The 12,788-nt window shown below is 33.1% G+C and overlaps 1 protein-coding gene across 6 annotated transcripts in view; it reads right to left on the bottom strand.

Moving 5' to 3' along the window:
- Positions 1–12,788, bottom strand: part of PDS5B (PDS5 cohesin associated factor B) — a 169,630-nt gene that overhangs the window by 57,559 nt on the left and 99,283 nt on the right. For all 6 annotated transcript variants that reach the window (XM_081127300.1, XM_081127299.1, XM_081127295.1 and 3 more), the window contains exons 18-19: positions 10,355–10,460; positions 8,429–8,589 (exon numbers count right to left, since the gene is read on the bottom strand). In XM_081127300.1, coding sequence (XP_080983426.1) covers positions 8,429–8,589; positions 10,355–10,460 — 267 coding nt within the window. The remainder of the gene's footprint in view (positions 1–8,428; positions 8,590–10,354; positions 10,461–12,788) is intronic.

The raw sequence follows: 12,788 nt of genomic DNA, 5'->3' as shown, positions 1-12,788 counted from the left end.
CCTTAGGCACTGTTGGTAGAACTGCAAAAATTGGTGCAGCTGCTATGGAAAACAGTATGTATGGAGTTTCCACAAAGAAACTAAAAACAGATCTACCATATGACTCAGCAATTCTATTATGGGTACTAATCTAAAGAAAACAAAAACACAAATTTCAAATAAATATATGCACCTCTATGTTCACTGCAGCATTATTTATAATAGCCAAAATGCTGAAGCAACCTAGGTGTCCACAATAGATAAAGGTGAAATGGTGTGCGCAAGCGCATGCACACACAAGAACAGTACTCGACAATAAAAAGAAACAAAATCCTGCCATTTGCAGCAACATAGATAGACCTAGAGGGTACTATGCTAAGGAAAATAAGACAGAGAAAGACAAATAACATATGAATTCACTTATATTTGGAATTTTAAAAAAATCAAAACAAATGAATAAACAAAACAAAAACAGACTCACAGAAACAAAGAACACACTGATGGTTGTGGGGGGGCAGTGGAGGAATGGGTGAAAAGGTGAATGGGAATATAATCAATAATAGTGTGATAACTTCACAGTGATGCACAATTACTAGACTTAGTGTGGTGAGCACATTATTAAGTATATAAATGTCTAATCACTATATTGTACACCTGAAACTAATACAATACTGTACGCCAACTATACTTAAAAAAAAAGATAGCATGAGAAGTGGTAAGCTCATCCAATGTTTTCTTTACTCAATTAAACAGAAAACAGAAATAAACCAAAACAATAAACAAAGAAAAAGAAAAACAATTTCAAGAATTCGGAAGTACTAGGCAGTCTTAAAAGTTAGTGAAATGTAAATGAAGCAACTACTTTCTCTATAAGTTTCTATGAAAAGGAATCCTTTATTCCCTCATTAAATTCATTTCAGTCTTTCAAATTCAAGTTTTTCCTCCTTGGTGATGATCATATACATGCAGACAAATGCAAACAAAACTGAAAAAATACATTAAAAACAGTAAAGAAAAAACTCAGAATTCTACTACCCTGAATTTACTTTTAATATTTTGATGAACATACTTCTAAAATTTCTCTATACATACATGCATACATACATATATTAAATAAATGAGGATAAAAATACTATTTGGAAACTTTTCCACCCAAAAATGTTGTAGGGAACTCCTATTATCACGTATTGCTAAACGCTATTCTTTAGTGGATGGCTATACCACAACTGATCTAACCAATCTCCTACTGATGAGCATTTAGATGGTCTTTTCATTTTTTTTTTTTTTTTTAAATATATTTTTATTGATTTCAGAGAGAGGAAAGGAGAGGGAGAGAGAAAGATAGAAATATCAATGATGAGAGAGTCATTGATCGAGCCCACAACCCGGATGTGCCCTGACTGGGAATCGAACCCCGATCGCCTGAATCCTAGGTCGATGGTCAACCGTTGAGCCACGCCCGGCCAGGCAAGGTCTTTTCATTTTTTTATTTAAACCTTAACAATAAAACCATGAACATCCCTATGCTAGCTACTTACCTACTATCTGATCTTTAAGCCTATCCTATAATCTGCTCTGAGACCTGGAGCTGTAAACCTCCAAATTATATTTCCCAGACTCCCTCAAGAGCTGGACTCCTGTTAGGTTCTAATTAAGGACAGGAGAGCTTCAGGCATTGTGTGCAGTAGCATTACTGCTACCCCCACCCCCGACTTCTTGCCCTGCAACTGCCAGGCCACCCCTAACTGAAAGTTGATGTTGACAGGGCTCTTCTACCCACTGGGCAGTCCTTAACACCACATCTTCCTTGTTGTTTCTTAAAATATCTGTATTAATTAATTTATTTATGTTTAAAATATCTAGTATGGCTTCTATTTCTCTAACTGGACCCTGAACCATATAATCATTATATAGACATCTTTCCTTTCCCTTTCCCTTCCTTTCCCTTCCCTTCCCTTTTTTAATCTTCAACCGAGGATATTTTTTCCATTGCTTTTCGAAGAGAGTGGAAGGGAAAGAGAGAGAAACATCAATGGGAGAGAGACGCATCAATTGGTTGCCTCACGCACACAGCTCAACTGGGGCTGGAGATGGAGCCTGAAACCGAGGTATGTACCCTTGACTGGAATTGAACCCGAGACCGTTCGGTCCACAGGCTGACATTCTAGCCACTGAGCCAAACCAGCTAGGGCTAGACATCTTTTCTAATTATCTCTGGGATGAGCTACTAGAAGTGAACCAGCCATGTTAAAGACAACATACATTTTAAGTTGGAATGCTTTAACAAACCAGAAAAGCTCCTCCAACCAAGAAAGCATCACTGGAATGCTAGCTAATACTGGATATGGCACATGAGTGTCTGCATTTTCCTTCATTCCTATTAGCAGGCTTAAATATCTTTTTTTTTTTTTCCTTAAAATATATCTTTATTGATTTCAGAGAGAGGAAAGGAGAGGGAGAGAGAGAGATGGAAACATCAATGATGAGAGAGTCATTGATTGGGCCCACAACCCGGGCATGTGCCCTGACCGGGAATCGAACCCCGATCGCCTGGATCCTAGGTCGATGCTCAACTGCTGAGCCACGCCCGGCCGGGCAATATCTTTTCTTGATTTGGGGGGCTGGATTTCCTGTTTGTGAATTTCCTGTTCATGCCCTTTGCTAGTATTCTACTGTAAGACTTGTTATTCCTTTAAGAGTCTTTATACAGTACAGATAACCTTTTCTATGTCATACACACACACACACACACAGACACACACACATATATCTCAACAATAATTTTCCAGCATAACACGTGTGTTTCTAACTTATTTCATGAGTTTTTGCTTTTGTCTAAATAGTATTCCTCCTCACTAAAATATGAGGGCAGAGACTTAACATGTCCTGTTCACTTCAACATCCTCAGTGGCTTATACATTGAAGGCTCTATATTTTTTTCAATAAGCTGATTTTTGGGAATCCAATCAATCAATATTTCCTTTATGATTAAGTATTAACGTCCCTGCCCCCACAAAAAGGGGCAGTTACAGAAATGTACCGGTTGCTAATACTTTTATTAATCCATTTTATATATTTAAATATTAGATAAAGAATTTATCTTTGACTCATCTGGAATGTATGTAAAATCAAGACAAGCAGTGTACATTAATTTTTCTTTTCAAAACAGCCTGCCAGTTACTTATTGGGTGACCTAACTTTTCCTGATGAATTTCTTTGTTAAAATACTATATTGTTCCACCCAGCCGGACATGGCTCAGCAGTTGAGCACCGACCTAGGATCCAGGAGATCCCAGTTAGATTCCTGGTCAAGGCCCATGTAGGGTTGCAGGTTCAATCCCCAGTCGGGGGCATGCAAGAGGCAGCGATCAATGAGGACTCTCTCATCATTGATATTTCTCTCTCTCCCCCGTTCCTCTCTCTGAAATCAATAAAGGTATATTAAATATATATATATTATATTGTATAATATAATATAATAATATATAATATAATATAAGGTATAATAATATATATATATTATATTGTTCCACCCATGATAATAGGACTGCAATTTTCTTATATACTTCTCATTTTTACTCCTACAATATTTTCTAAATGACTGTTAGTGGTATATAAGGAAAGCTTAGATTTTTACATACTTATTTTGGCTATCTTGGTTTTTAGTAGTTTTTCAGTTGATTCTCTTGGATTTTTGAAAAACTATTACTTTGCTTTCTCCTTTCCAACACTTTAACCTCTTATTTTCTTTTCTTACTTAATCACATATTGTCTAGTGTATCCAAAACAATGTTAAATCATTGCAATGATAGTGTATTTTCTCATCTGGTTCCTGACTTTACCTGGAATGCTTCTAGTGTTTTACTGTATGATGGTACCTACTGCTAATTTTGTTCTGAAGGCATTTAATCCCATTTTATTGGGTTCAATTTTAAATAGACTGATTTTTTTAAAATCTGAAACTTTTCATCATCTATCAAAATGATCTATTATGTGCCTTTTCCTTTTTACTCACTTATATAATGAATTGTAACATGAATATTAATTAGGCTTACTAATATCAACACTCTTGTATTCCTGAAATGAACAACATCTGGCCATATTATATTGTTTTACTGCAGTAAACTCTTTTTGCTAGTATTTTTAGCATCAATATTTGTAAGATTTGTCTTAGTTTTCTCTTGGGGGAATTTTGCATTCCTGCTAGTTACTTTAGCTCTAAAAGAAGTAATATGAACGCTTTCCTTCTTTTCCCCTATGCTCTGAATAATTAAAAGAGAATTAGAATTCCTGGTTGCCTGTAAATCTGAAAAAAACCCTCTTTAACACAACTTTTACTGTGCTTTTATTAGAAAGTAATTTTACTGATTTCTTTTTATAATGATATCCTAGTATGTTTTTCTTCCCTCTTGAGCCAATTTTAATTTACATCATGCTTTTAAAAAATTCAAGTTTTGAAATATCTGAAACATAGATATAGCCACATTTAAAACTTAAATACTGAGAGAAAAATGACGAGAAGAACCTATCAGAGATATGCAAACAAGAAGAAAACAAAAGTTGGATTTAGGGGCATAAGCAAAATTGAATGCAAAAGGAAAAAGAATATGCCCTAGCTGGTTTGGTTCAGTGGTTAGAGCATCAGCCCTCGAACTAAAGGGTCCTGGGTTCGATTCTAGCTAAGAGATGTACCTAAGTTGCAGGCTTGATCCCTGCCCCAGTCAGGGCTAGTTGGAAGGCAACCTATGGATGTGTCTCTCTAACATTGGTATTTCTCTCTCTCTCTCTCTCTCTCTCTGAAAAGCAATGGAAAAATATCCTCGGGTAAGGAATAAAAAAAATTTTTTTTTAAAGGGAAAAAGAATACAACTTGGTAAACCTCACAATAAAAAGAAAAAGGTAAAACATTTTCTGAGTCCTTGTATCCTAAAGAATATCCTTCATTTGCTCTTCAACACAACTCAGCTAGTTAGGAAATTCTTTAGTTACAGTCCCTAGCTGTTGAATCATAAACTTTGGAAATCTTATGTGGTTGTAAAGAAATGTCAGCCTCATTAATTTTCTGTTATGCATGACCTACTTTTTCCCCCCTTCCCTTGATGTTTATGAAATCACCTCTGTAATCTCTAAAAATTTAGTCAATTCTATCAAGATATTTTCCTAGAACACAAGCTTTTCTTCATCTTCGGGTTTTTTCATTCATTCTAAACAAGTTTACTTTTTGTGTGTGAATATTTTGCACCTCCCATTATTCTGCTTTCTTCTCCACAGAAATCAATTATAGCTTTTCACTATCTGCTATTCATTTTCTAACTGCCCACTATCTCCACATTCTATGCAATTTCCTGAAGCTCAATCCCTAGTTTCCTGGCTACATTTTCTATATTGTTTACTCCCTGCTGCTTATAATAAATTATATTCTATAAGGAAAATGTTTCTGCTCTTCTTTATCCTTAGTTCTGCCACCTCCCTTTTTAATCATTTTTGTTCTGTTTCCCCCTCCAAGATGTCATTTGCAGTTCAACTTTCTTGGCAGTTTAGAACTACCTAAAATTTTCTTTTTTCCTAGAAAAATTAAATTCTTCCAAACAGTGCTTATCAGCTACTTTTGAATGCTAAACTATTTATATAAGTTTCATGTTGTTAATTTATTTGTATTCTGTTAATTCATCCTTAAATAACAGAAATTCTCTCTGGCTCTGCCATTTAAACAAAAATGCAGATAGTGTCTCCCTGACGACTGAACATTAGACATTTAAAAAATTAACATCAAAGTTCCCACTGTGGTTATGTAGCATGAAGGAGAACCAGCTCCATTTGGACTACGGCTATGTCCTATGCTATCAGGGAACTCTTATTTTGGTAAATACGCCTACCTTGGGGTTAGTCAGACTCCAAGATAGGCTGAGTCAGAATGAAACCCATAACTCACCTCATTTTTGTTTAGTGGGTCAGCACATACTTTTTTCTGTTCCTGCAAAGTTGGTAATACATCTACTTCATGATTCTACTCTAAGCTTTGCTCCTCCTTTTAAGGAAAGAAAATAGGTCAGCCCAAAGAAAAATAGTATGACCACAAAGGTTCTCCTTTAGCTCTAGTACAGTTGAAGCTAGGCTTTACTTACTTCTCTCAAACTGCCCACACTTCAGTCTCCTCCCTCTAAATTAGCAAAGGACAGAACACTTATAATACATTCCTTTATACACCTAATTCTAGGCTTATTTAGCACCAATCTGTCTTTGTTGTAACTTCTACTTAGATATATTTTTCAGTTGGTTCTTCTAAATTATTTTGATAAATTCAAGGGAAAATAATTTAATAAACATTCACTTAACTCTGTCATTTTTCCTCAAAATCAACCCACCCAATTTAATAATTTAAAACAAATACGCATACATATTTTATCTCCTGGAAGATGTATACTATGCGTTACTTCACTGAGAACAAAGTATGCAAACAGGTATTCAGTATGAGTGAATTTTCCTCATAAGAGACATCTGAAATATACTCCACAAATAAGCAAAATAACTTTAGGTATATCAGTTCCCTATTACAGCAGCATATGTTTTAAAATAACCTTGCATGTTCTAAAATGTCCACCTTTCGAGCTTGATCCTGTAGTTCTCCTACAATACTTTAATATAAAAGGTACTAGGAAAAACAATCTAGACTGAAAATAAAAACCACCAATAAATCAAACTAAAATTTGTTCAAAGCTCTAATTAAGAAAAGAAATGTGCCATACTAGACATGGTACCATAGGCATTACACAGGCATTACAGATAAACAGGCCTGAATTCAAATCTTCACTCTGCTACTTGCTAGCTAAATGACCTAGAACCACTACACTCCTCATTTGGAAGATTAAGAAGCTAATTCCTATATTTTAATGAAGTGTTACAAGGTCTAAATGAGATAATACAATAAGCGGGCATTCCATAAATGGTATAGAGTAATACATAGTTTATAGGGTGTGTATGTGTGTATACACATGTGCGCGTGTCTGTCTGTCTCATCATTCTAATCTCTAATGTGGGTAGAAAAGTGACAGCATCATTTCAAGTGGAAGTTCATGTTCCGAGATCCCTTAAAAATTAAGTTAATCCTAACCATCAAGTTTCTTACTCTTGCCAAGGAGAATACTGTTACAAAATTCTGGTACATTTCAATTATCATTTAATTAATGCCTTTGTCTTATTTATCAATAGTGTCTAAAATTAAGTTCACATGAACATAAAGGAATAATAAAAAATGTACCTGAGACTGTCCACAGTCTCTTTCTGAAGAAAAGGGCCATATGCAATTATTCAACATGAAGAAGCACGCTACCCCAACCATAACTAATTAGACAGTGACTAAGCCAGAAGTAATGACGTAAAGGCAAAACCAACCAACAATGACTGTGGCAATACCAGGACCAACTATCAGATATAATATGCTCTCCAGGAACAGGGAGGAGATATATATATATATAAAGCAAGCAGGGATCCATAAAGAATACAGACTTATTCTTTTGAGCTATTATAGAACCTTGACCAATAATCAAGCACTATTAGAGATCCCTACAATAACAGTGCAATTTCCAATTCTTAGAAATACTGGTGCACGTGCAAGCACGCAAACACATACACACACACAAAACATACTGCTGTTAAGATGATTATTCCCTGCTTCCCTGCTATGCTATGTCAAATAAAGCACTACTTCTGAAAACTTTTGATCCAATATATATATATTTTTTTGTAATCCTCACCTGAGGATACTTTTTTCCTTTTTTTTTGAGAGAAAGGGATGGGGGGATGGGGGGAAAGGTGAAGAGAAGGGGGGGGAGGGAGGAAAGGAGGGAGAGAGGGAGGGAAGCAGGGAGGGAGGGAGGGAGGGAGGGAGGGGGAGAGAGAGAGAGAGAGAGGGAGAGAGAAACATCAATATAAGAGAGACACATCTATTATTGCCTCCTGCACGAGCCAGACAGGGGCCAAGGATTGTGCCCTTGACCAGGAATCGAATCCCGGGCTGACGCTGTAACCACTTAGCCAAACTGGCCAGGGCTCCAATACTCTTTACACAAAGGAAAGTAGAGAGTGCAATGGAAAGCCCTACTGAAATTCCTTTGGAATTTCCCACTGGACCTTAAATTCACATAAAATGTTTATTCTATGCTACAATATAACAAGGTACTGCTTTACTATAGAATTATTTTCATTAAAATCTTAAAGCAAAATTAATGCTTTGGAAAGAAATGACATGTTCACCTCACATTTTCATGAATCTTCTAAAATACCAATGTGTTCTCCCAGAAAAGAAGAATCTAAACCAAAGAGTATGGACTTAAAATAACCTAGACATTATTTCTTCAACGTATAAAAAATTCCAATTATTACATAATTCAAGGGACAGTAAATTATTTTTCTATTTTCCAGAATAATTATCAGAACAAACTTGACTCACGATCTGATGTGTGGGAAATCCTCTTCAATTTTGCTTCCTGTGTTTTTGAAAATTTGGAGTGCAGCTTCTGCTACTTTTTCATCATCCATTTTCAGACAAGCCAGGAGAGATTCAAATGTTTCAGCAGAATGAAACGAGATGGGATGTGTAAAAGAGAGTACCTAAACAATGAATCATAAAAATGATCTGTAAACGCTTTTCATCTCTACAATATAAATAAAAAATATTACGTTAAAAATACAAATCAAATACAAGAATAATTCCACTACCAAGTAAATGAGAAAACTAAAAACAACATTTAAAACAAGCTCAGATATATAACAGAAATGTTCGTGTGTAAGAAATTGTATAATCTAAAGAACTCATTTCTTTCAAAATTAAATTACATGTTAATATAATTCTACTTAAAATAACTTGAATTTCAGTTACTGTTTGTTTTATCTTATTTTATTTTTTAAGAGGAATAAGGGTAGAAGAGGACAAAAAAAATTTAACAAAATATCTGAATTCCTCTAAATAAAGGTCATTAAAAGAGACTAGCTAGTAACATTTTGGGGGGAAAAAGTAATCGACGAAAGTAAAACACCAGCTAAAAAAAGATACTATAAGTTTACAATAATCAAGTCAACATGGTATTAACATCAGAAGAAACAGAAAACAGAAAAAGGAAAGCAATAAATAGACTCTAGCATATATAAGAATTTGGATTATATTGAATGTAATACATTAAAGAAAAGACAACAAAAGATAAATAAGGAAGGAATTTTTAATAAATAGCCCTGTTAATAATGGATAATTATTTGGAGAAAATCAAATTAGGCCATCCTCCAAAATATATACAGTGTCAAAATAAATTTCAGATAGGTTATGATTCAGATTTAAAAAACAAAAACAAATAAAACTCTCTGAAAATAATGGGACTTTTCTAAGCTTAACTGGAATCAAATGTAGAATGTAAAATCAAGCAAGTAGTAGAAAAATATATTATGCATAATGCCATATTTATAAGATTTAGAAACAAGCAAAATAAACAATGTTTTTTGGAGATATAGACATAGACACGGATAATAAAACTACATAAAAAAGAATAATAAACCCAAAATTCAGGACAATTATGCCTGCAGAATGTGAGGGAGAAAAAACACTCATGGAACTCCATTAGTATTATTGATACTCTGTTGAAGTTAACATTCTATTTACTTTTAACTGGCATTCATTTTATTAACATACTTTACATCTTACTGTATACTTAAATAGAATATTTATATATATACACACACACATATGTAACATGTCCTATAAAACAGCAAAGGAAATAAAAAAGCTCATTTAAATCAGCTAAAAACATACCCTGAAAACAAAAGATTGAGTATCAGTAGAAAATGAACAGAGGATAAAAATAATGAATGCACCATAGGGAAAAACACTATTGATTAACATATGAAAGGTGTACCTCACTAGTAATAATTATGCAAATTAAAAGATTATTTTTGCCAATCAGATTAGGAAATTTTTTAAAAATGTTTTTTGTTTATAACTTTATGTTTTCTAAGTTGTCAACAATTAACCAATACTTTTGTAATGAGTATAAGGCAGTAGTACATTAGCTAACAAAATGAAAGATAAAATGGAGTTTTAGGAAGCATTTGTCTCCTTCTGGGATAGAGCTAGCACCTTCTGTGCTCACTAATGAAATCTTCAAGTTATAATCCACCATTTTAATACAATTAATACTAGGCTATAATATACAATTTAAAACTGAGAATATTTAGCTTATGTATTAGAATATGCAATTTCTAAATTACCTAAAATGATTGAGAAAATTTTACTTTAGGCTCTATAAACTTAAGAAGCAAATCTCAAGGGTAAAAAATATAAACTATGTACATTTAACAGTTATCTAATTAGACACTTAAGCATATTTACCTTAAGCAGTTCAAGACCTGCCCTGATGGCTTGATCAGTTGGAACACCCTCATCTTCGTCGTCTGCTGTCCCATCTATTGATTTGTTCACTTGCTTAATAAGAGCACTAAAGTATGACCAAAATAAATAAATAAAGTCATTATTAACTGTACTTTATTAGCAATATCTAAGAAAAGTAATGCTAAATATTTTCTACATAGCCTACACCCAAACCAAATACAAATTTGATTTTCCAAACATTATTGCAAAACAAAAACTATAATTTTGAGATGCTTCTTTTCAAAAACAGTATTTTCTTCTATCCATTCAAATGAGGTCAAAATATTACTTGATATGCTGTTTATTAAGGCTATCTATATTTTTATTCTTGTATTTTCCATGGAAGGATATACTCAAACATACAAATGATAGCTGTTTTCTAATTATCTAAAATTCACTATTGCTCCAGTAAATAAAATAATATATTCTGCAACAAAGGATAAATGACAACATTAAGCACTTTCAAACCATTTACCAAATATTACTGTGTGTCAGACACTGCTGTAAGGGACAGGCATACACAGGCCTGCTATTCAAAGGTATAAAAATACCTAGATAACAGATATACAAAAAAATACCTAGATAACAGATATACAATAAAGCCTCGCTTGAACATTAGATCAAAAGGTAAACACAAAAATTTTCATCTAAAAACAAGCTTATCTTATTTTAAAATAAGCATTTGTAAATGCATTATCAAATATTTAAAATAATTATTCACACTGATAGGTATTAACACAAATAAACACCAGGTTAGAGACATAATATGTATCAAAATACAAGAAAATTCAATTATTCAATGTTCTCTAATATGTTTGTAGACCTTTGCTTCTGCAAAAATACTAGGTACTAAAATTTTAAGGTCAAGCTGGGAGGGAAATGTATTTGTCTCTCTTTCAGGATCCTTCCAATTTACCATTCCTTAATAGTTGGTATTTTGAGGATGTTTCCTCTCATTTTCTGACCATTTTCCCTGATTAATCAATTCTCATATCTCCAACTATCCCAAATAAAAATCCTCAGCCTGAATTCTCTTCCCATATTTTCAGCAGCCCCATGGTTTTTTACCTAGATGTACCACTGGAATAAAAAATATAACATCTAAAATTAAATTAATTACTTTCTTCCATGACTAAGGGCATAAAGCTCTGGGTGAAGTGAGAGAAGGCCAAAAATAAATACATAAAATGATAATCAAGGAACAATAAGGGCTAGAAAAAAACGCCAAGACCAGAAATGAAGTTGTTTCACCAGGGTAATTAAAAAAGGCATTTCTGAAGAGGTACAATTTAGGTTTTTACTAAGAACAAGAGCCAGACATATAAAAAATCTGTGGGTAAAGCCATGGACCTGGAAAACAAGAGAAATCAACTAAAAAACTAAAATGAAAAAACAAACAAACACTAAGAGGTCAGTAAGATGACACCAACAAAACATTAACTAATCAATAGTGTTTTCTATATCAGCCAAAGTCACCTAAAAATATATAGAGAAAAAAATTTATTCATAAATGACAAGTCAAATATAGAAAATAAGTAGGAATAAAGAGTTTTAAATGCACAGAATCTGTTTATAAATTCTAAAACTATATGAAGTTAGCATACAGCTTCAAATATTGTAAATGAAAGCAAGTATTTTCCTAAGATGGAAACACAATTTTATGTAAGTGACATTTTTCACTAAATCCATAAATATCTTAGGGGAACACAACCTGGTATAGGATAAGATTAAACAAACCTATTTTATGGCTCATCTGAAAAAAATAAATTAACATTTGTGAATAGCCAATAAATTTTAAGGGGAGGGGATGAAAGAACTTTGTTAATGAGATAAAAATGCATCATAAAAATCTCAAAACACAAAGACACCAAAGTGAAATGTAGTAAGGGTCCAAATCATATAAGAATTTATGCTATCATAAGGGAATACTTCAAATCAAATGGGAAGGAATATAGTTTTTTTAATAAATGGAGTTAATACAAGTAGTTACCATGTGCTTAAAAGGATGAATCTCTACCTCCACCCTATACTAAAATAAATTCTAAAACAATTAAAGGTTTATTGTCAAAAACATAACCACTTAATATAATATCAAAGGCAGAAAGAAAGAAAAAGACAACTGATAGATTTAATTATATAATTTAGTATTTATTAATGTTAAACATAAATTTTAAAATCAAAATGGGTTAATAGCCTTACTTTATAAAGCATTCTTATAATTAATAAGAAAAAAGACAATTCTTCCAAGCCCCTCATAGAAAAATAAAAAGAAATGCAATTGGCCAACAAATCCATGGGGGAGAAATGTTCAACTTTATTAGTAATACACTTTACTTTAAGAGTACCTATTTACCTATAAAATGCAAAGACTGAAAAGGTTAATAGCCACTATTTG

The sequence above is a fragment of the Miniopterus schreibersii genome, assembly GCF_964146895.1.
Source record: "Miniopterus schreibersii genome assembly, chromosome: 2".
Lineage (NCBI taxonomy): Eukaryota > Metazoa > Chordata > Mammalia > Chiroptera > Miniopteridae > Miniopterus > Miniopterus schreibersii.
The sequence above is the reverse complement of the archived record's forward strand: the minus strand, read 5'-3'. Positions and strand labels throughout refer to the sequence as shown.